Source organism: Labeo rohita, chromosome 3 (genome assembly GCF_022985175.1).
Source record: "Labeo rohita strain BAU-BD-2019 chromosome 3, IGBB_LRoh.1.0, whole genome shotgun sequence".
NCBI lineage: Eukaryota > Metazoa > Chordata > Actinopteri > Cypriniformes > Cyprinidae > Labeo > Labeo rohita.
Window position 1 is genome coordinate 27972076 of NC_066871.1, and position 25200 is coordinate 27997275.

General features: G+C 37.1%; 1 protein-coding gene across 1 annotated transcript in view; it reads left to right on the forward strand.

The window, feature by feature from the left end:
* Positions 1 to 25200, forward strand: part of tanc2a (tetratricopeptide repeat, ankyrin repeat and coiled-coil containing 2a) — a 151041-nt gene that overhangs the window by 112227 nt on the left and 13614 nt on the right. The window contains 19 exon segments of the mRNA XM_051103493.1: positions 4847 to 5036; positions 5144 to 5395; positions 11322 to 11450; positions 13934 to 14215; positions 16179 to 16306; positions 17278 to 17509; positions 18703 to 18872; positions 18953 to 19231; positions 19607 to 19827; positions 19829 to 19936; positions 20122 to 20230; positions 20370 to 20492; positions 22040 to 22276; positions 22400 to 22585; positions 22730 to 22823; positions 22916 to 23049; positions 23143 to 23266; positions 24234 to 24409; positions 24855 to 24987. Coding sequence (XP_050959450.1) covers positions 4847 to 5036; positions 5144 to 5395; positions 11322 to 11450; positions 13934 to 14215; positions 16179 to 16306; positions 17278 to 17509; positions 18703 to 18872; positions 18953 to 19231; positions 19607 to 19827; positions 19829 to 19936; positions 20122 to 20230; positions 20370 to 20492; positions 22040 to 22276; positions 22400 to 22585; positions 22730 to 22823; positions 22916 to 23049; positions 23143 to 23266; positions 24234 to 24409; positions 24855 to 24987 — 3307 coding nt within the window.

A 25200-nucleotide genomic window follows, 5' to 3' on the forward strand; every position in this document is an offset into this window, starting at 1 on the left:
CTCCCTACCTCAAAAACACAGATATTCTTGCTCTCTAAATCATGACAGATGTTCCTGGCTTTTGGATGAACAGCAGCAGTTTGTGCTGGTTCGGGTCTAACTAGGCATGTCGCAGACAGCAGATGCTGAAACCCCTACTGCTAGTCTATTTACAGTCCACATTGATCTTAGCCATGATTCTCCAGTGAACATCTGCTTTTGAGTTTAGAGTGCTTAGAAACCTTTCAAGGCAAAGAAATTGAATCCAACATGTGTTTAATTTGATATACAGTACAGAAATATAATGTCAGATGGACTGTGATTTTATTTTATTTTTAATGGAATTAATTGCTTGATTATACTGATTATTTAGTCAAATTAATTTCATTTGTCAATACATTAAAACAGACATGTATGTAAATAGACTGGTCGTTCACAACAAATGCACAAGAAGACAGGATAATGCAGAGACTCTAAGTGGGGAATCGGTTCAGCACTGCAGCTGGAATTGCTTTCCAGTTCAGTGCTGAACGGGGTAAGGATTTGTCTCTGTATGTTTAAGAGAAGTTGGTCTGAAAGTGCACCTCTTATTGGCAAAAAGAATCAAAAGGCTAAGCACATCTTTGCTGAGGAACATGTTGTGTAGAAGCTCCAAACACATCTTAGCAGTAACTAAGAAAAAAAAAAACAGCCTCGCCGTTTTTTAAAATGATATTTTGAACTCTTGAATGGAGCACTGGATTCTTTCGAACATTCCGTTGGTTAAATTCAGAAGCGTTTCATTCCGTCTTAATTGTTCTCAGCTCAGCTTGACCTCATTGATCCGACACATAGTTCAGAGAGTCCAGGAATGTATCGCACAACGCAAGGCTCCTGCCGTCCACAGCTGGGCAGAACTGCTCGAGACCTCCACAGAGCTATTTTGGAGGCTGGACCCTGCCAAGCAATCGTGGTCTCCGAAAGGCCACAAACACCAATTCAGAGCCAATCTCTCCCACGCACACTGAACCCTGAATTGGACAAAAAGGTGTAGAGCTATTTAGAAATATTTGCGAAGTTATTGAGTCCGAGATCTGGCTTAGAGCCGCTGCTGGCTCATAGTGAAAAGAAATGTGAAGTATTATTATTTTTCAGGGGTTTTCAGTCAGTCATAGCAGACGTTCCAATGTAGGTGGTTTGACAGTGCGCCTCAAATCATTAAAACAGTTTCACACAAAGAAATGAAGAATTCTCAGTGCACATTTGAAGAAAAACAAGGTTAATTTCACAGTAAATATTTTTTTTTTTCAATTATTGGAGTATGTTTATAAGAAAATACTGTTTCAGTCTTTTTACTTAAAAGGTGATATATCATGAAAATCTGACTTTTTCCTTGTTTAAGTACTGGGGTTCCCAGGGTATCCACCAAACCAGAAAATGAAAAAGAACAACCCAGTAATTTTTTTTGTAACCTTTCTCTGCAAGCTTGTGAAAAAACAAGCTGCTCAGATTTTGCTCTCCCGTGACATAGAAAGGGGATCTTATTACAATATTAACGCCCCTTAATCTGCACATTTCTGCCCCCGGTGGCGTCATTGTATTTTCGCAAATGACCCAGCTTTCCCAGATGTTTACCTTCACAGACATAACTGACTATTTTTGTAAGTCATGTGTGTTTTTAACATAAACTTGTGTGTATTTGACCGTTCAAGCGCAATAAGACATGAAAGAGCTTAGTACTCAGTTTAGTACTCACATGCCGTGTGACAGCCGCTTTCTGTGCACGTGCTTCAGATGTGTGCTCTCAGAAGACCCTATATCAGAAGTTTTTAAAAAATCTGGTTTAAAACACGATTTCAGCACAATAGACATGATAATCAAACCACACAGATGTTTAATGTAGGCTACGTCTACATTAATCCAGATACATTTGAAAACTGTGTTTTCATTTTAAAACGTTCTTTGTCCACACATGTGTTTTCAAGCATTTCCCCAAAATTTCTCATGCACACTGAAACGTCAGAAAATGTGCAGAACACCTGCGCAAGCATAAAGCCTAAAATTCTCCTGCCAGGATTATTTTATTTTGGAAAATATCTCACCATTCACTGACGCGTCCAGGTCTAATTCACTCCCGATTCACTATGTCTGATCTAATCCCTCATGTTTTGCTGCGAACAGCAATTGTGAGTACATTTTCTGTCATCTTTGCAGGACTGTGATATGAAGAGTGTACAAAGTTAAAAAAAAAAAAGAAAAAGATGCGTTTTCAAACTAAAACGTACTAGTGTGGACAAGGCCTGAGAGATACAGTACAAGCTGTAAAGGAACAGCCCTATTCTGGAAAAGGGGGCGGGGAGCAGCAACTTATTTACATTTAAAGAGACATGCACAAAAACAGCTGCTTCCACTCAGAATAGGCATTTTCAAAATGATATAATAAATGATCTGTGGGGTATTTTGAGCTGAAACTTCACAGACACATTCTGGGGACACCTGGGACTTATATTAGATCTTGTAAATTCAGTGTGCTGCTTGTCGTTTCTTTATAACTGATTGTGAAACTGTTTTGACAATTTTTTATTCAGTGTTCTTAGCACCAGCAAATGAGCAAATTTATCCTTAAATTGTTGTTTTTATTAAAAGAACATCCTCTTGGTTGTGAAAAACATATCATCTAAAACAACTTTTGGATAGAAGTACCAATGACTGACTGAAATTCATATCCATCTGTATGATGTCATTAATGTGGCCTCCACCGCAGACCCCGAGTCAGACATGAACTCGCTTAACCACTTATTCTTTCCATGTCCCTTTTCTACTCGCTCTTTACTTTTTTTTTCCTGAAACTCTTTCATTATCATTCTTTTTGTCTGTTTATGTTTCTCACTTTGTCTTTCTCACTCTCTCTTCCCGCTGGGTAAAATGATCCGCCATCCCGGTCGGTTTTTGTAACTCATGTCTTGTAGCCGACCGCAGCATGCCGAAATAATACACTAATTTCTCTCTTCTTTCCATTTGGTTAAGAGTTGAAAATTCAACATTCTCTCGGTCATATACCATAAAGCCAATAACATTGTATTAAATTGCATAATATTGAGTCACAGTGGAAAATTGTTTAAGTCAGCCCAGGCCATAAAAAGAGATAATTCCACATGAGTGTGCAGTCCTCAGCAGAAATATGGACAGCACTGTATCATTAAATACCAGTCAGCAGATTTTCACTTCTGTGGGCATTTTTGTGTGTGAAAGTCATTCAACGGTGCTACTTTTCTGGAACAGGACCCTCATATATAAGCACTGGTGCACTGATCTAGCAAAAAATCCTTCAATATGCTACAGTTCTGCAGTGTAACAATGAGTGAACACTCTAGGCCTCATTCATGAAACACAAGCACATAAATGTCAATTGTTTGCACAATTATTCTTATGTAAATTGGCCTGTTGAGTTGATTGGAACATTTTAAGTTAGAGCGGTTTTACTAATGATTTACAGATTTTTTTTTTTTTCTGTTAGTGTTTTTTGCATGAGGCCCAGTGACATCTTCAGCTAATGCATATTTTTACGTTTGTTTATTAGAAAAACATGCACTATCCTGCCTTTGCATATAAACATGACCATTATTTTTCTATTTATTATTACTCAACATTCATAATAATAATAATAATAATGATAATTATTATTATTATTGATATTATTGTTGTCATTATTATTATTATTATTATTATTATTATTATTTCTCATTGTTATAAATATCTAATTTATAAAATTAATAAAAATCATAAAAATAAATAATAGTAATAATAATTATTATTATCATCATCAACAACAACATAATAATAATAATAATAATAATAATAATAATAATAATAATAATAATAATAATAATAATAATAATAATAATTGGAACTACTTCATGGCTATGTTTGAAGAACAATTAACCAATAATATTAAATTATTTAATAATAATAACTAACAATAATAATATTAATAATAATAATTATTATTATTATTACCATTATATGCCATTGTTATAATTTATTATATTTTCCTGATAATTTCATAATAACAAATAATAATGAAAAATTATTAAATAAATAAAATCATAAAATGGAATAATAACAATAATGATAACAACAACAACAACAACAACAGCAACAACAACAACAACAACAATAATAATAATAATAATTATTATTATTATTATTATTATTATTTTTTTTTTTTTTTTTTTTTTTTTTTATTGAAACTACTTCATGGCTGTGTTTGAAGAACAGTTAACCAATAATATTAAATTACCTAATAATAATAAATGTAAAAATAACCAATGAATAATCTAATAACTATTATTATTATTTTATTTTTTTTTTTTTTTTTTTGATTAAAGGAATAATAAAAAAGGAATAATAGTAATAATAATAATAAAATATTATTATTGTTATATTATTATTATTATTATTATTATTATTATTATTATTATTATTATTATTATTATTATTATTATTATTGGAACTACTTCATAGCTATGTTTGAAGAACAGTTAACAAATAATAATAATTTTGTAGTAGTAGTAGTAGCACTATTTGTAGTGGTAGTAGTACTATTATTATTATTTGTTTATTTACTGATCTTTGAACATGTAAGGTAATTCGGGGCTGACCACATATGTATTATACAACTTGGAGTAGGATTTTGAACCAGTGAAATTTTACTTTGGATGGTCTGACTTGGGCTACAAAATAAAAACCAAGCAACAATTGTTATTTTCGCTCATTGCTTGTCATTCTTGTGGTAAGTTAGGAGACATGCTCTAAACTCTGTTGGAGTTACTGTAATTTTCTAACTCTGTAATTTTGAGGGTGAAATTCTCCTCCTTATGATATTCAGGGCATCTCCATGACCCAGAGGATCAGCCCATGCTCTAGCTTAGCTAGCAGCACAGCGTCGCCCCCTCCTGGCAGCCCCTGCTCCACATTGCCCGCCGGAGCCCCAGGTAACATGGGCACCAGAGACTGTGCTTACGGATCCATCACGAGTCCCACCTCCACACTCGAGAGCCGAGACAGCGGCATTATAGGTCAGAGACATTCTGTAGCTTGTTTTAGGAACAGTAATCATCATGTACATCATATACAAAAATGACCGACTCGCAAATCTTTCAAATCTCGAATTGCTTTCCTACAGCAACGCTCACGAGTTACTCGGAGAATGCCGAGCACGGAGGAAAACACAGCGAGGGCTCACGGGGCAGCCTGAAACTCTGGCAGGCACAGAAGTCGATGGGTGCAGACTCCTTTCTTTATCGGGTGGATGAAAACATGGCCGCCTCCACATACAGCCTCAACAAAATCCCAGAAAGGAGCCTTGAACATTCCGTCTCTCACTCCGCCCACTCCATCCCCCTCTACCTCATGCCCCGCCCCAATTCTGTGGCTGGTAAGTTTTCACACCTGTAATTTTTTCATTTATGGCTACAGTATGTTCAAAATACTGTAAGAATATATCAGAATACTATTATGTGAAATATCAGTGTGCAGGATGCATACTGTATTATTATTTACAATTTTCGTTCAACTTTTGGCAGTTGAGTCAAACAATGAGTCAAGAAAGACGCTGAAACTGAGCTTGACAATGTTTACAATTTCATGTATCTCACTGTATCGCACACTGTGTACTCTTAAATTTTAACAATTATAGTTGAAAATTTACTTTGCACACTATACATACCTCCAAAAAAGTACTAGAAATATTAGTAGTATGCCAGTCCAAAACCTACTTATTGAAATAGATTAGATTCAACTATAAATTTAAATATAAAAATGAATATAGAAAAAATATATAATTGTTAATATAAATAATAATTCTAAAATTAATAATTAATTATTCTAAAGTTAATAATAACTAAATTGGTTAAATACAATATAATATAATATAATATAATATAATATAATATAATGCATCTGGAATAAAAGTAAAACTGAAGTAATGTGGCATAATTTGTTTAGCCTACATTTAGTCTACTATACTATATTACATAAATTACATATACTATTTCCTTTGAGTCATTTCAGTCATTTCATGTCAGTTGTTCGTTTAACCCTAGATTAGCTGTAAAATGGCTGAAACCTCTATGTTTTGCTGATCTAGTCAAATCCCGTTAGTTACAGGCGCTCACATTCATCTTTCACCGCGTGTGAATATTTGGAGTCAGCTCTGTGTGAAACTCATTCAGCTGAGACTCTTTGAACACTTCTGTTCATGAATGGTGAGCTGCGGAGACAGGAAATATCCCACGTAATCCAGACCCTAAAAGTCAACAGACACGTGTTTCCAATTCCCTTAAAATGTCAAGGTCAGTAAAAGCACATAGTGATTACTGTGAGAGCTATAGAAGTGCCCCTCTTCTCTGCTTTATGGGCCATTTGAGCTCTGGAGCGGCTCCTAGCTCCTGATGCCGCCCCGCTATAACGAAGCAAGGACGTCTGTGTGAATCTCCTCCAAGTTTTATGAAGGATTTGTGATTTGTGCTGCTGGTTTTGGATCCACATCTGAGAAAATCGTGTCAAACTCAGTAGTCCAGTTCTATGTACTGTAGATTTTTTTCTATCGTTCTGTTTTATCTATCGTTCTATCTATCATTCTATCGTTCTGTCGTTCTGTCTATCTATCTACCGTTCTGTCTGTTGTTCTATCATTTTATCTATTGTTCTGTCATTCTTTCTATCTATCTATCTATCTATCTACCTACCGTTCTATCATTCTATCATTCTATTGTTTTATCTATTGTTCTATCGCTCTGCTGTTCTATCATCTATCTATCTATCTATCTATCGTTCTTTCATTCTTTCGTTCTATCGTTTTATCTATATTCCATCTATCTATCGTTCTATTGTTTTATCTATCGTTCTGTCATTCTTTCTATCTATCTGTCTATCTATCTATCTATCTATCTATCTATCCTTCTACCTATCTTATCATTCTATCATTTTATTGTTCTATCGTTTTATCTATCGTTCCATCTATCATTCCATCTATCGTTCTATCGTTCTGTTGTTTTATCTAGCGTTCTGTCATTCTATTTTTGTTCTGTCATTTTATTGTTCATTCGTTCTATCTGTCTATCATTCTATTGTTTTATCTATCGTTCCATCAGTCTGTTGTTCTATCATTTTATCTATCATTCTATCATTCTATTGTTCTATCATTCTATCTATCTATATTGATCGTTCTATTGATCGTTCTGTCTATCGTTCTAGAACATTCTATGTATCTATCATTCTATTGATCATTCTATCATTCTATTGTTCTATCGTTCTATTGATCGTTCTATCATTCTATCTATCGTTCTATCATTCTATTGTTCTATCATTCTATTGTTCTATTGATCATTCTATCATTCTATCATTCTATTGTTCTATCGTTCTGTTGATCGTTCTATCATTCTATCTATCGTTCTATCACTCTATTGTTCTATCATTTTATCTATCTATCGTTCTATTGATCGTTCTGTCTATCGTTCTAGAACGTTTTATGTATCTATCATTCTATTGATCATTCTATCATTCTATTGTTCTATCGTTCTATTGATCGTTCTATCATTCTATCTATCGTTCTATCATTCTATTGTTCTATCATTCTATTGTTCTATTGATCATTCTATCATTCTATCATTCTATTGTTCTATCGTTCTATTGATCGTTCTATCATTCTATCTATCGTTCTATCACTCTATTGTTCTATCATTCTATCTATCTATCGTTCTATTGATCGTTCTGTCTATCGTTCTAGAACGTTCTATGTATCTATCATTCTATTGATCATTCTATCATTCTATCTATCATTCTATCATTCTGTTGTTCTATCGTTCTATTGATCGTTCTATCATTTTTACTATCGTTCTTTCATTCAATCATTATTTCTATCTATCTATCTATCTATCTATCTATCTATCTATCTATCTATCTATCTATCTATCTATCTATCTCTCACTGTCATTCTATCTATAAATCGTTCTATCATTCTGTCATGCTATCATTCTATCACTGTCATTTTATCATTCTATCGTTCTATTTATCGTTCTATCAATCGTTCTATGATTCTGTCTGTCATTCTGTTTATCTTTCTGTCGTTCTATGGTTCTGCTGTTTCACCAGAGTCTTTCTAAATTGTTGCAAAGTTTCAAATGAACATAACTTCAAAGTGACATAAAAAAGTATAAAAAGCACCATAAAAATAAGAGTGAGTAAAAGGTGACAAAATTCATTTAAAGAAGTACAGTAAGTGTGATGTGTAAATGAGAAGACGGTCTTCTCACATACTCCCAGCATGCACCTTAGTAAAGAGAAAGCAGTTGGCGGCAACAGTGAGTGAATGACATGATCTATTTGTTCATCCATCTTCACATCTGTCTGTCTTTACTCATACTCTCCTCACCTCTCTCTCTCTCTCACCTTCTCTCTCCACAATTTTCTTTCTTACTCATGCATGCATGCTCACCCCTCATGCTTTTCATGTCTTTCACTCTCTTCCCTCACACTTTTCATTTCTTTCTTTCTCTCCTTATCCCACCCACTCATTCCCTCACCTCCTCTCTCTGTGTGTGTCTCTCTCCCTCAGTTTGTCTTTCAAATCATCTTCCCCTTTCAAAACTTGTCTGATCTCTGGATCAAAGTGCATTTGATAATTCTTTCTAACAGACAGACTGGTATGAGTCTTGACATGTTCTCCTGTGTTCACTTCCTGTTGCATATACACACTTGCACCTTCACATATATACAAAAACATTGAATATCTATATCTGCATTTGACTTAAAGGGATAGTTCACCCATAAATAAAAATCCTGTCATTAATTACTCAGCCTCATGTCGTTCCAAACCTGTAAAACCTTCATTCATCTTCAGAACACCAATTAAGAAATTCATATTTTTATGGATTCCGAGAGCATTTTCACTCTGCATAGGCAGAAACACAACTGACACGTTCAAGGCCCAGAAAGATAGTAAGGACATCATTAAAATAGTCCATGTGACATTAGTGTTTCAACCGTAGTGTTATGAAGCTACGAGAATACTTTTTGTGCGCAAAGAAAACAAAAATAACAACTTTAATTCAACAATATACTTCTCCTCCGTGTCAGTCTTCGACGCACATTCACAAGAATCCCATGATGCATTTTTTTTCCTTAAGGTGAAACTCAGTAGTCTGATCACCTAGAAGAGCGTGTGTTATTATATTATTGTCTTCCATATAAAAGTATTATGTAGGACCCAAACAGATTTCCATGTTCAGACCAAGTTTAGAGATGTGTTGATGTTCACTTGTTCACACGTTTGGTGCAAAATGCAGACGTGCCTTCTGGTCCAGCGCCACGGTGGGGCTGTAAAACACCAGTTCAGTGATGGGAGCCAAAGTCATTGTGACGCATTTCAAGCGACTGTAAATCCAGCAACACAGTCATGCCAGCCAGACAGTCTGCAGTGCAGATGGAGGTGGTAGGGTTGGGCGGGAGAAATGCTGGTGTCTGGGATATTTTTTACATTTTCCAATGATAACCATAATTTTTGCCAATATACAGTTAGCTGTGCTGGCTAAGCATCATAAGGCCTGTTCACAAAAGGAACTATACCTATAAAAATATCCACACCAATAATGCTCTGTTTATTTTTAGCGCATTCTGCGGTTATGTAGTCTGCCACTTTAAAAGCTTAAACTCTTTAAAGTCGGGCGGATTCTGATTGGTCATTGTTATTCAGCTGGAGTAATCGCCCACCCTCATGTTTTTCTAAATCTGTAAGACCTTCACTCATCTTCAGAACACAAATTAAGATATTTTTGATGAAATCCGAGAGCTTTCTGACCTTGTATAGACAGTGACACAACTACTGTGTTCAAGGCTCAGAAAGGTAGTAAGGAAATCGTTAAAACAGTCCATGGGACATCAGTGGTTCAAACATGTAGTTCTCTTAGGGGAGGTTTATATTACTAAACTGTTGTTCCACACATGTACACCAACAGGAAGTTGTAATTTGTACACATATGTACCGTGGGGCCATGGGTGGATTTCTGAAATCTGTCTTCGATTAAGCACATTAGCAGAGAACCAAAGGCTTTCCTTAGTATGTGGCACCTTGCACCTTACTTTGATGGTGGTCACTTGTCCATAATGCCAGTGCTAACACTGCCACAATAATGTTGGCTGTTGCTAAAGGGTTTCGGAAGCTCACTCCAGCTGCTTTGAGGCGAGATAAATTCTGGCCACCCACTGTGTTCTTAATATTCTTGTGTATCAAGCTGCCATGAACTTTCCTCCTCATTAGCAAAGGAAAAGGGGCTCAAAATTCATGCACGCATTTTCATGAAAGCTAATAACCACAAGCTAAGCAAACACCAGCTCTCATACAGTTTGTCAAAGAAAACATGTTTTCTTACGAAGTACCTTGTTGAATAGCTTGGAGTATCATGTTGTACCATCATTTGTAAGTTATTTTGAGTAAAAGCTTGTACCCTTACAAAAATCAACTATGGTTTTTACTACAATTAAAACCAAAAAACATGATTAATACAGTTAAACCATGTTAACCACAAATTGGCCATGGTTTTGCAACACTACCCGTACTTTAACCATGGTCTTTGTAGTAAAAATCTGGTTATACAAATGATAACCAATAAAAACATAAAAACATCTTTACTATACATTTACTATATCAAAACTATGGTTAAACTTCGTAAGGCAAGTGAATAAAGTAAAATGTAAATACCATGCTTTTTACTTATATAATCAATTACTAACGTAGTATCTAAGTACAATCTGATATTATTCTTTTACCATGGAAAATGGTTTATTAAACAAAAATACTACAACTTGGCTAAAGTTGAGAGTTGATTAATTTCAGGTGACGTTAAACTGACAGACTTATTAATGTTGTTGTAAACTTTCTCTGATTTTGGAACAACATGCTCCTTCTGGAGCCTGTATGCCAGAATATGCTTCTTTTTAATAGCTTCACTTTATTTGCTTGGCTGCTGAAATGAAGAAGTGCATAATAAATGTTTTCTGTTTTTTACTGTTATTGTTGTGTATTCTCTCTCTGTTGAATATGTATATGGGTGGCTTGAGATTTAATAGAGTTTGTCAGTCTCTCTCTCTCTCACTTTTTCTAAATTTTTAATTTAAATTCAGAATTTATTTCAGTGTTCAGTTTCAGAGTATGTTATTGGCATGAATATTTTAAATATAATATTGCCCAAGCATCAATGCACACACCAAATATTTCGTATTACGCTAATATTGAATATATGCTATTAAAATCTATTATTTAAATATTACAATAGCATAATTTTTCCTCATTCTTTATCTCACAGCCACTAGTTCAGCTCACCTGGAGGATCTTGCGTATCTGGATGAACAGAGACAGGCTCCGCTGCGCACGTCTTTGCGTATGCCACGACAGAACTCCGGTTCCAGCCGATCTGGACAAGCAGACATGAGAGGTGTGTATACTTTTCCTAGGCATATTACATGTATGTGACCACATGTACCTCTCTTTTACTTCACCATGCATTAAGAGCCGGAGGTGTAAACTTTTGAAAAGAATGAAGATGCATACTTTTTTCTTATTTTGCCTAAATGTCATATTTTTTATTTAGTACTGCCCTTCAGAAGCTGCAGAATCTTTTTTGAATCTTCAGATTCCAAAAGTTTTCACCCCGTGTGTAAACTTTTGAACAGGGTCATTTTTATCAGTTAAACTGTTATTTTCTCTTGTGGACTATATGTAAATGTCTTTAATGTGAAATATCTTTTTCAGGTCAGTAATAAAAAATATAAAAAATTGCATGATCCCTCTTATTTTGGTAAAATAATTAACCTTTTGCAAATTCTGCAAGGTTTTATTTATTATTATTAAGTGAAGTCACATACATTTATATAGCACTTTATACAATACTTTTTTGTTTGTTTCAATGCAGATTCACTGTAATTTTGGAACAGTGATTAACATTATAAATGGACTATAGGGGAAACAAAAATAGAATTCTACAAAATAATAGAATGTGTCCCTTTTAAACTGATCCTCTGCAATGTAATGTTAACTGAACTGACGTCTATGTGCGTCTCACTTCTCATACATCTGCTCTCTGCTACACACAGCATGTCCCATTAAAACCCTCAACACACTCCGCAGCTCTTCCGCAGATCGCTCTTCCCCCTCGTCCTGCTGTTCTCGGTTTCCCCTTTGGACTGCCGTGCCATAATCTGTCTCCTGTCCGGATCGATGTATTGACTTCCTATTAGCATTAGCTCTGGCTCATCTGTCAGAGCTCAGCCTGCTGTCTAAAGCTCGCAGTCAAGGCTCCACACATACTAAATTCGTGCCGGCTGGGAGCAAGCCTCGAAGGTCTGGGTTTCCTTTCAAATTCACTCAGAACTCCAATAGCTTGAGCCTCAATTGACCAAATAGTATATTATTTATACACCCTTTTCACATTTCCAAGGTTCCATGTATGAGCAATATCACACAAGTACCCGTGATATATTGCTGAATATTGGCACGGCTAATATAAGTATTCACAGCGTGCCGGTATACAGCCATATCGCATGGCTACGAGTGTGATATTGCGTTTATACAACCATATCATATGTATTATGATATTAATATAATATGTATTATTTATAAATTTATAGTACATTGATATGTCCGCCTTGACACTCACTACAAGAAATACCGCAAGCGGAGTGATACAAATGGTGAAACAGTTGGAGTTCTGATATCACTAGAATATCACACTCCTCTCAGCCAATCAGATTCGAGGACCAGAAAGAACTGTTGTATAAATGAGTATAATGCTCTTTCAGAAGGCATTAAAAGCCATTTCTACATTAAAAGCCATTTCTACCAATATCTGGGGATGTGAACCCACTGTAGCTGTACCATGAAAGGAAATTGTAATATATATATGCTACTAAAAAGCAATGAGTTCACGTTTCTTTTCACCCCCTTTTTTTTTCTTTTTATTACTACCTCCCTGTCTCTAGTTCTTTATAGCCTTTTTACTGCTCGGCATCTCCTTCGTCTCTGTTTCTTGCGTTTTTTGCTGTAGCGTCCACATGTGCTCATAAAGGTCACCTCACACTGCATGACTCCACCCACCCCATTATGCTAATGCACAGATAATTAATTCACATGTTATCAGGCTAATTAATAGTCCACATGCACATGGAGGGATAAATAACCTCATAATATGCTCCATCACACTTGTTGAAACATAATCCTATACAGTCAGGAAATTATACATAATTTATGCTAATTGCGCTGAAGATTTCCTCCTAGTATCCCCGTCCTGCTTTGACATGACACTTGCCTTGAATATTACCAGTAATTGGGACTAATGATGATACGTATGATACGCACAAGAATAATGAAGACTTGAATATGAATATTAGATGAGGATTATTTTAATTAATATTAAGAATCTCTATGATTTATAGCAAGCGTGTGTGGTGGATTAATACTGTGATGAATATAAATTTTGCTTTGTGCACGGTGGCAATAAACTTGACAGATGATCTATGAACAAAAGCAACAAGCATCCCCAAGGTTGGGTTCCTGTAACCATGGCAACGGCTCGGTGACAGCTCTGCGCATGTTTTTGATGCATGGAGGCTGATGTGATATTTCAGATGTATTTTCTGCCATACATTAATGGGTCAAGGCACCCCGTCGACGACCACTGATTCATGGTGTTTCACACTGCAGCTCCAGCTTGCGTAAGCTGCCAGTTCTGGCCTTTTTCAGACACAGCATCTCCCCCTCCTGGTTACAAATGATCACTGCAGTGTGAAGAGGTTTTGTAAAACTTTGTCTTTGATGGATAAAATCACTGTAAGAAGAAGAAAGAGAGGCTTTGAGAAAAGGTTATATATAAAGTATGACTTGTTTCGTTGATATCATTTTCTAATGTTTCCCGTGATGCAGTGCGCTTTGCTCCATACCGGCCACCGGACATCGCCCTGAAACCGCTTCTCTTCGAGGTGCCCAGTCTGACACCTGATGCGGTTTTCACCGGTCGAGAATGGCTGTTCCAGGAAGTGGACGCCTGTCTGCGCAGCAACGAGTCCAGTGCCAATCAAGGTGTCGTCATTGTTGGCAACGTGGGCTTCGGCAAGACGGCCATCATCTCTCGCTTGGTGGCTCTCAGCTGCCACGGCAACCGCATGAGACAGATCACCTCTGACAGTCCACACGCCTCACCAAAACGTGAGTGGATTCATTGAGATGAAAATCATACAACTGTGAATACATTTAAAGGAATAGTTCAACCCAAAATGCTAATTCTGTCATTAATTACTTACCCTCATGTCGTTACAAACCCGTAAGACCTTCGTTTATCTTCAGAACACAAATTAAGATATTTTTAATGAAATCCGAGAGCTTTCTGACCCTGCATAGACAGCAGCACAGCTGACATGTTCATGGCCCAGAAGGTTAGTAAGGACATCATTAAAATAGTCCATGTGACATCTTAATTTTATGAAATTACACTCCAAAAAATGCTGGGTTAAAAACAACCAACTTGGGTTATTTGGCAACCCAGCGCAGGGTGAAAATTGAACAGAACACACACTGGGTTATTTTGACCCAGCTAGTTGGGTTAAATGTTTTTACCCAGCATGCTGGGTTGTTTTGTTTAGGTCAACTATTGTTTAAAAATTATAATATATTGCTGGGCTTAAAATGGGCTGGAAATGAAAAATCACACACAGAATTATAGAGGCTACAGCAATAATCAGAAGATGAACATTCCTTATTAAGCAAGAACACCCATGCACAAAAATAGAAGACAAATTGAATTTATTTGAGTGAATACAGCATAGTTTACAATATTACATACATTTAAACTTGTTTAACAGGCATTTTAGAAAGAAAAAATGTAACATTTAAAAGTAGCATTTTAATTTAAATGTATTCAACCATTCACTGTAATTCAAAAATAGTGCTAATTCTTGTGTCGGTGTGTTGGCAAAATCTAAGCCGGTGATGGGCTGCTGTTTGCCATGGGAACTACGAACCTCAGACTGCCACCTCGCATTTCATTCGTAGCTGAAAGACAGGGTTGCCAGATTTTCACAGCAAAACCCACCCAATTGCTACTCAAAACTAGCCCAATTGCGTTCCAGGGGGTAAATTACATGTTTTTTGGCCGTGTTCCCCTGGTACAGTTCACATTCTAATGGCTACGTATGACGTTATTCGGGTCGCTACAACTCGTGGCAACAGTGTCAAAGTAGCCCAATTCTGCGGGAAAACCGCAGACTTGGCAACACTGCTGAAAGATGCCTTGACTGACTCCATAACCTACCCATAAACAAACAGAACTGAGATTAAAGAACATATTGTAACTTAAAATTAAATTCAGTATTGTAATAAATAAAATAAGTTTATGTTATGCAGGGCAAAAGGTGTTTCCATCATGCAAACATTCCACAGCTGATTGACATCTCGTCCTTGTATGTTGCGTTGCATAAAATCTCCTGTATCGGACGCAAAAGGCCCACACTCTGACTGTAATTCAACAGCTGGGTTGTTTCGTAAATAACCCAGGAGCTTAGTTACAGAAAAACAACCCAGCACTTTGGTAAAAAAATATTAAAAATAACCCAATAAAATGACCCAACAAGCTGAGCCCAGCATTTGGGTTAAAATGCATAACCCAGCATTTTTTAGAGGAAATCAAGAAAACCAAAGAAAACAAAAAATAACGGCTTTTTTAACAGTTTCATCTCTTTTGTGTCAGTCTCCGCATGCATGTGATGCTGCTGACGCAGGAGCCGGCGTTCTGATTCAGAACCTGGTTGCGCATCCCCTTGTTTACAAGCAGAAGACAACACTCGCTGTACATGAAACAGTCTTCGTAAATACGTTTGAAGATTTCAACAGAGAGGATGACTTGCAATTTTTTGCCCAGCTTTACTTATTTGAACCGAAATATACAGATGATGAACTAAGAGAGATGCACGTTCTATGTCAGAATGCCCAGCTCCTGCGTCAGCAGCACCACACGCATGTGTCGTGTACTCTTGTGAATGCATGTTGAAGACTGACACAATTAATAACAGAAGTTTAATTTCTGGGTGAACTATCTCTTTGCAATGTCAAAGCTGTTATTGTCTCAGTTTATGACAAGATTCTCGTTACATGCGTACCGTGTTCTTTCTTTTAGATGGTGACACGCTGCCCTTGAGCCAGCCTCAGTCTGCTCACGGCACACTGGTCAGTGGAAGCAGCTGCCCTGGAACACCCGAGATGCGGAGACGCCAGGAGGAGGTGCTCAGAAGGCTGGCTTCTCAGGTGCCAACTAATACCAACATAATGAACAGGGCGGGCATATATCCAGCCTGCCATTCAATCTTTCCCTCTCTCCTCCCCTCTTCTATTGATTTATTATCTTTCTGTCTCTCCATTTTTTTCCATTGTCTCCTTCTTTTATTAATTTGCTCCTTGTCTCGCTCTCTCTCTCTCAGTGTGCTTTTCTCTCTTTCTATTTCTTTAAGCACAAAGGTTTATTAAGGCTCTGTTGCCTTATCAAATATTTATATGCAGAGAGTCTCCCAGCACAGCCATTAGATATACTCAGAGTCTGCATTGCTAATGATGACAAGCTTTTTGAATACACACACTCACACACATACTGTGTGATGAAGTGAATCCAGGGAAGCAGCAGTCTTAGAATATTGGAATAAGGCCATCGATGCACTCAAACTCCATAATGTTTTATGCATTAATAAAACCCCTTCATCACATCAAAACTCCTGAGCTTTGAATCTTTCGCAAGTTTTAATATTCATTATGTTTTGGAGCTGAAAGCAGCTCCTGCACTAAATCTCTGATACTGGAAATATGTCTGTGCTTTTTCTGTCTATTTCTTTGTCTAAAACCTACATTTAGCAAGAGCCTCTAGAATTAAAATTCCCTGATCATTTACTTACCACGATATCACCCAAGATGTTCATGTCTTTCTTTCTTCAGTCGAAAAGAAATTAAGGTTTTTAAGGAAAACATTTCAGGATTTTTCTCCACATAGTGGACTTCAGTGGTGTCCAACCGAGTTTCAATGCAGCTTCAATGGGCTCTACACAAGGGTCTTATCTAGTGAAACTATTGGTCATTTTCTAAAAAAAAAAAAAAATCTAAATTGTATACTTTTTAACTATAAATGCTTGTCTTAAGGGTATCATCCAGTTTTACAGGTGTGGTCTCAACCCAAATTGTCCTGTCAGTACATAAATATTTTCAGCTTATATCTACTCTCTCTTGTGTAGGTGGTGGCGTACCATTACTGTCAGGCCGACAACGCGTACACCTGCCTGGTCCCTGAGTTTGTGCATAATGTGGCAGCGTTGCTGTGCAGGGCTCCGCAGATGCAGGCATACCGAGATCTGCTGCTCCGCCAGCCGCACCTGCAGAGCACACTCAGCCTGCGCGCCTGCGTCCAAGACCCTTTTAACGCTTTCCGCAGGGGCCTGCTGGAACCTCTGGAGATCCTGCATCGAGGTATGCAAACATGTATTTGTGCACTGAGGTCATAAGTTTACTTACATCTTGCAGAATCTGCAAAATGTTAATTGTTTTACCAAAATAAGAGGGATCATACAAAATGCATGTTATGTTTTTTATTTAGTACTGACCTGAATAAGACATTTCACATAAAAGACATTTACATATAGTCTACAAGAGAAAATAATAGTTGAATTTATAAAAATGACCCTGTTCGAAAGTTTACATACGCTTGATTCTTAATACTATGTTGTTACCAGAATGATCCACAGCTGTTTTTTTTGTTGTTGTTGTTGTTTAGTGGTTGTTCTTGAGTCCCTTGTTTGTCCTGAACAGTTAAACTGCCCACTGTTCTTTAGAAAAACCCTTCAGGTCCCACAAATTCTTTGGTTTTTCAGCATTTTTGTGTATTTGAACCCTTTTTAAACAATGGCTGATGCTTACTGATGCTAAGGAAGGAACACGATGCATTAAGAGCATTTGAAGATCAGGGCAAATTGAACTTATTTTGTCTTCTGGGAAACATGTAAGTATCTTCTGTAGCTTCTGAAGGGCAGTACTAAATGAAAAAAAAAAAAATTAGGCAAAATAAGAAAAAAGTACACATCTTCATTCAGTTCAAAAGTTTTCACCCCCGGCTCTTAATGCATCGTTTTTCCTTCTGGAGCATCAGTGAGCGTTTGAACCTTCTGTAATAGTTGCATATGAGTCCCTCAGTTGTCCTCAGTGTGAAAAGATGGATCTCAAAATCATACAGTCATTGTTGGAAAGGGTTCAAATACACAAAAATGCTGAAAATCCAAAATATTTGTGGGACCTGAAGGATTTTTCTGAAGAACAGCAGACAGTTTAACTGTTCAGGACAAACAAGAAACTCATTAACAACTGTCACTAAACAGAAATAGCACAGCTGCGGATCATTCAGATTACAACACAGTATTAAGAATCAAGCGTATAACTTTTGAGAAAGGTAATGTTTATAAATTTAACTACTATTTCTCTTGTGGACTGTATGTTAACCTCTTTTATGTGAAATATCTTATTCAGGTCAGTACTAAATAAAAAAACAACATGCATTTTGTATGATCCCTATTATTTTACATAATGAACATTTTGCAGATTCTGGAAGGTGTATGTAAACTTTTGACCTCAACTGTATGTGTAATATTGAAAACATGCAATGTTTGCAGAGAGGAAGATCGCGTGTGAGGAGAATCTCATTATCCTGATTGACGGGTTGAATGAGGCAGAGTTCCATAAACCGGATTATGGAGAAACCATTGTTTCATTCCTGTGCAAAACCATTGAGCGTTTTCCTCCCTGGCTTAAACTAGTGGTCACCGTTAGAACAACACTACAGGTCTGTATACCATCTGTCCAACTGTCTATCCATCCATCCTTTTTTACTTTACTCATATTCATTTTCTCTCTCTATCTCAGGATATAACTCGTCCATTGCCGTTCCACCGTATCTCTCTGGATCGTCTGGAGGAAAGTGATGCGATTGACTCAGACTTGCAGGGCTACATCCTGCACCGTCTTCACTCCAGCCAGGAGATCCAGAACAACGTGGCGCTCAACGGCAAGCTGGACAACGCAGCTTTCGGCAAACTAAGCGCACATCTGAAAAGTCTGAGCCGGGGCTCCTATCTCTACCTGAAACTCACGCTGGACCTCATTGAAAAGGGTTACCTGGTGCTCAAAAGCTCCAGCTTCAAGGTCAGGGGTCAATCAACACAGATGCCTCCTTTATTACCTAGTACATTATAGGAGTGACAGATATTAAAATGATTAAACTAAAAAAAAAAAAAAAGCAGGACATAACATAAAATAACATAGCAATTTTGGATATTTCTTTAAATATTTATTTTATATGAAATAAAAATATGAGTACATTACATTTTCTTTACAGTAAATTTAAGCTTTTTTTATAATACTATATATTTTTAATACTATATTCCACTTCAATAATCTGCTGGTTGTCTTTTTTAAAAAGAGACCAACCATAGGTCTGTATTCCAAAGCGTTCATGAATTATAAATATTTACATTTATTATTTTTATTAAAAACCTTAAGCATGATGTTTGTGTGCAGGTGGTTCCGGTGAATCTGGCCGAGGTTTATCTATTGCAGCTGAACATGCGTTTCCCAACTCAGTCGTCATTCGAGCGCGTTCTTCCACTGCTTAACGTGGCCGTGGCTTCTCTTCACCCGTTAACTGACGAGCAGGCCTACGTTGCCGTAAACGCCAGCATGGTGCGTGGAGCGGCCATGGACTGGGAAGATTTCCAGCAGAGGTCTGAACTCCTGTCGCCCCCTGGTGAAAAGACGTGATGGAACGCGCATGTTCATCCACCCCTCCTTCAGAGAGTGGCTCATCTGGAGAGAGGATGGAGAGAAGACCAAGTTCCTCTGTGACCCAAGGTGAGAAATTCAAGTGTCTTCTGAATATTTCATCAAAGTGTAAAAAATTAATTCCTGTCCCACATTTTTCTTCTTGTTGAATATCCTGAAGTAAAATCAGATGTGAACACTGTGTCAGTGTCTGAGAAATATAGTTAAAATCTATCTTATACCCTCATGCTGTCTCTTTTCCCCTGATTCTTTAGGAGTGGGCACACACTGCTTGCTTTCTGGTTTTCACGGCAAGACACCAAGCTTAATCGACAGCAGACCCTCGAACTTGGCCACCACATTCTCAAAGCTCACATCTTTAAGGTTAGAATAACTAGAACTGTAACAGATGCTAAATTGATACCATAAACTTGACTGTAGCAGTATATAAATGCTTTTAAAATGGATTTCTGTTACATTACCATTGATGTTTTTTATTAACTACATTGTCTCTTGGATGCAGGGCCTGAGTAAGAAGGTTGGGGTTTCCTCTTCAGTTCTGCAGGGCCTGTGGGTGTCCTACAGTACAGAAGGGCTTTCTGCAGCTTTGGCTTCATTGAGAAACCTCTACACTCCAAACATTAAGGTATTAAAAAAACTGATGCTAAGAATGAACAACACTTTCTATAGCATTTATTAATCTTAATAATGTTAATTTCAGCATTTATTAATGCATTATTCACATAACAAGTTGTGTTTGTTAACATGGGTTCATGCACTGTGAACTAACATGAACAAACAATGAATGACATAAACAAAGATTAACAAATAGTGTAATAAATGTATTGTTCATTCTTCTTTCATGTTAATTAATACATTAACGATTTTTAACAAATGACACCTTATTGTAAAGTGTTACCTCTATAAATATTTTGTATAAGTGATTTCCAGACATGAAAAGGTTTTTTTTTTGTTTTTTTGTTTTTTTGTTTTTAAGGAAAATGTTTTAAATTCTTGTGAGAAAAAAAATCATAGACATTTCTACAGTAACTGTACAGTATGCTACCATTCAAAAGCTTGGGATTAGTATTTTTTTCTCAAGTTAGAACATTACATAATTAAGAAAAATAAATAAAATTCTTTATACACTACATTTCAAAACTTTGTGTTTGTAAGACTATTGAGAAAAAAAGTCTCTTATTATCACAAATGTTCCACTAATTTGAACAAAAGTACAGTAAAAAGTTATATTGTGAAATATTATTACGATTTAAAATAATTGTTTTTGTTTTGTGTTTTATAATGTTTTAAAAAAGGTTTCCGTTAAGATGATTTAATGATTTAAAATTAATTTTAGTTAATTGAAATAGAAATGTTTTGTAACAAAACATTAGGTATTAATACTTCATTACTGAAAGTATTAACTTAATTTTAAATGTAATTTAATGCATCTTTGCTGTATAAATTTATTGATTTCTTAAAAAAAAAACTTAATGGCCCTGAACTTGTGAATGGTAGTGTATTTTTTCTAGTTATTTTATCTTATTTTTATTTCTGTAATATTTTATCAGTATGAAATTGGTAATTTTGAGTGCAGTAAACTATAATATAACATGAGAGAAAATTACTTTATTTCTTAAAAGGATAGTTCACCCAAAAATGGAAATTTTGTCATTAATTACTCACCCTCATGTCGTTCCAAACCTGTAAGACCTTCGTTCATCTTCAGAACACAAATTAAGATATTTTTGATGAAATTCAGAGTTTTCTCTCCCTGCATAGACAGCAATGCAACTGACACATTCAAGGCCCAGAAAGGTAATAAGGACATCATTAAAAATGTTGTTGAATAAAATCATTACTTTTGTTTTCTTCGCGCACAAAAAATATTCTCGTAGCTTAATACAATTACGGTTGAACCACTGATGTCACATGGACTATTTTAACAGTGTCCTTATTACCTTTCTGGGCCTTGAAGGTATCAGTTGTATTGCTGTCTATGCAGGGCCAGAAAGCTCTTGGATTTCATCAAAAATATCCTAATTTTTGTTCTGAAGATGAACTAATGTCTTATAGGTTTGGAACGACATGAGGGTGAGTAATTAATGACACAAATTTCATTTTTTGGTTAACTGTCTCTTTAACTTGGATAAACATTTCTACTCACATCCCCATCTTCCTCTTTTCCTCCAGGTATCTCGGCTGCTGATTATGGGCGGAGCAAACATTAACTATCGTACAGAGGTGTTGAATAACGCCCCCATCCTGTGTGTCCACGCTCACCTGGGCTACCTGGAGACATTGGCTCTGCTGTTGGAGTTTGGGGCAGATGTGGATGGCGTTTCAGAGAGCGGACTCACACCTCTCGGTTATGCAGCCGCTGCAGGTCACCTACCCATCATTACTGCTCTCTGCAGCAAGAAAGCTAAGGTAAGTCATGCAGTGCCCAGATAGAGATGAATAACCAATACAAGCACAGTGTAGTGGCTGTTGATTTTAAATTAGGAATTAAAGTTTCATCTCTGTCATTCTATTCTGTGTGTTTCTGTTCAGGTGGATCATCTGGATAAGAACGGTCAGTGTGCGCTGGTCCACGCCAGCCTGAGGGGTCATCTAGAGGTGGTGAAGTATCTGGTGCAGTGCGAGTGGAACATAGACGGACAGCAGGCCGGATCCTTTAGCAAGAGCCATGCGGTACAGCAAGCCCTTATAGCTGCCGCCAGTATGGGCTATACAGAGGTAAGAGAATTATTTTATTTTATTTTATTATCTTTATTGTCTGTATTTTTTCTGCACTGGACGCTCTTTTCACCCAGAAAAATAGTAAGTGTACAATGCTTGGCAATGAAGCTCATTCTAATTATAATTCTGATTTATTCACAGATTGTATCCTACCTGCTTGACCTGCCCGAGAAAGACGAGGAAGAGGAGGAACGAGCTCAGATAAACAACTTTGACACACTGTGGGGCGAAACAGGTACAGCACCACCAGACAACCTGTACTCCGTGTTTCCCTTTAAAATATGAGTGCACAGATCACTCACTGAAGAGATTCTCTCTATATCTCAGCTCTGACAGCAGCAGCGGGTCGAGGGAAGCTGGAAGTATGTCGTCTTTTACTGGAGCAGGGTGCCGCTGTGGCTCAGCCCAACCGCAGGGGCATCGTGCCACTATTCAGTGCCGTGCGGCAGGGACACTGGCAGGTGGGCACCCTTACATCTCAGAAGTCACTTTTACTTCGCACGTGTTTTTTTTTTTTTTTCTTTTAGTCTAAGACATCGGTGTTTGTTGTGCAGATAGTGGACCTGTTGCTGAATCATGGCGCTGACGTGAACTTGGCTGATAAACAGGGACGAACTCCTCTAATGATGGCTGCATCTGAGGGACATCTGGGTACGGCGGAGTTCCTGCTGGCTCAAGGTACAGCTGTACTGCTCATATGGTAGATTTGTTGTTTTAGTGTAATAAGTAATAAAAATAGTACGGATTAAAGGGATAGATCACCTAAAAATGAAAATCACCCCATGATTTACTCACCCTTAAGACATCCTAGGTGTATATGATATTCTTCTTTCAAATGAATACAATCGGAGTTATATTAAAAACATGTTCTGGCTCTTCTAAGTTTTATAATGGCAGTGAATGGGTGTTGAGATTTTGAAGACCAGAAAAGTGCATCCATCCATCATAAAAATACTCCACACAGCTCTGGAGGGTTAATAAAGGCATTCTGAAGTGAATCAATGCATTTGTGTAAGAAAATTATCCATATTTAAAACTTTATAAACCGTAATCTCTAGCTTCGCTAACTGTGTTACTCGCATTCGCAAGAGAGTTGTGTTCCAGCGGATGTCGTAGGACATAGGTGAATGCAGTGACCAATGCAGAAGCGCAGAGGAGAGAGCAACATACATACTTTTTTCAAAATTAAAATCTCAACAGCCATTTACTGACATTATAAAGCAGGGGTGGCGAACTCCCTTCCTGGAGAGCCGCAGCCCTGCAGAGTTCAGCTCCAACCCTAATAAAAACTCACCAGCCTGTAGCTTCCTAGTAACCCTTCAGACCTTAATTAGCTTGTTCAGGTGAGGTTAGGGTTGAGACAAAACTATGCAGGGCTGCAGCTCTCCAGGACCGACGTTTGCCACCCCTGTTATAAACCTTGGAAGAGCCACGACCATTTTTAATATATCTTTGATTGTACTTGTCTGAAAGAAGAAAGTCATACACCTAGGAAGGCTTGAGGGTGAGTAAATCATGAGGTAACTTTCATTTTTGGGTGAACTATCCCTTTAATATGAAGACATACATCATAAACGTCATTTAAATGAAAGGAGTTTCCCAATCAATCCTTTGCTAACCTTCTGCTTTCTAACTTATTTCACAGGTGCCTCATTATCTCTGATGGACAAGGAGGGACTAACAGCACTGAGCTGGGCGTGTCTTAAAGGCCACCTCCCACTGGTCCGTGCTCTGGTTGAAAGAGGTGCGGCGACGGCCCATGCAGACAAGAGCGGCCGCACTCCACTGGATCTTGCCGCTTTTTACGGAGACTCAGAAGTGGTTGGTTTTGTTATAGTGAACATAAATTGGATCTAGTTTAGGGATAGTTCACCTAAAAATTTAATCACCCTCATGACACTCTAAACTATTATGACTTTCTTTCTTCTGTTGAACACATAAGAAGATATTTTGAAGAATGCTGGTAACCGAACAGCTGACAGTAGCTATTGACTTCTATCATATGGGGAAAAAATACTATAGACATCAGTGGCTACAGTTACCAGTATTTTTTAGTTCATCTTTTGTCTTCAACAGAAGAAAGAAACTCAGAAAAGATACAGATTGGAAATAGTGGAAGGTAAGTAAACAATGAGAATTTTCATTTTTGGATGAACTATCCCTTTAAATCTTCAAATGGGCTGTATATGCATATGCAAACAGATATCACATACTGTAGGAGATATACAGACCATAAATCACAGCTCTGCTCTTGACTTGGTTTCAGGTGCAGTATCTGGTTGATCATGGTGCAATGATCGAGCATGTGGACTACAGCGGCATGCGTCCGCTGGATCGCGCGGTCGGCTGCAGGAACACCTCAGTGGTGGTGGCGCTGCTTAAGAAGGGCGCCAAGATAGGTAGGCTGGAACTGGAAGGGGAACTGCTCAGAAACTATTATTTCTAAACTGTGTTCTTATACAACAAATATTTGCTGTGGTAAAATGAGCTAGCCAAATTTGTTGAATTGTAGTTGACACAATTTATTTTACTGTTAAAAAAAAAAAAAGATATATGCATAATAATTAATTCGGAGTTGTAATGCTGTGCTCCATTCAACTTGGAAAGTCAGA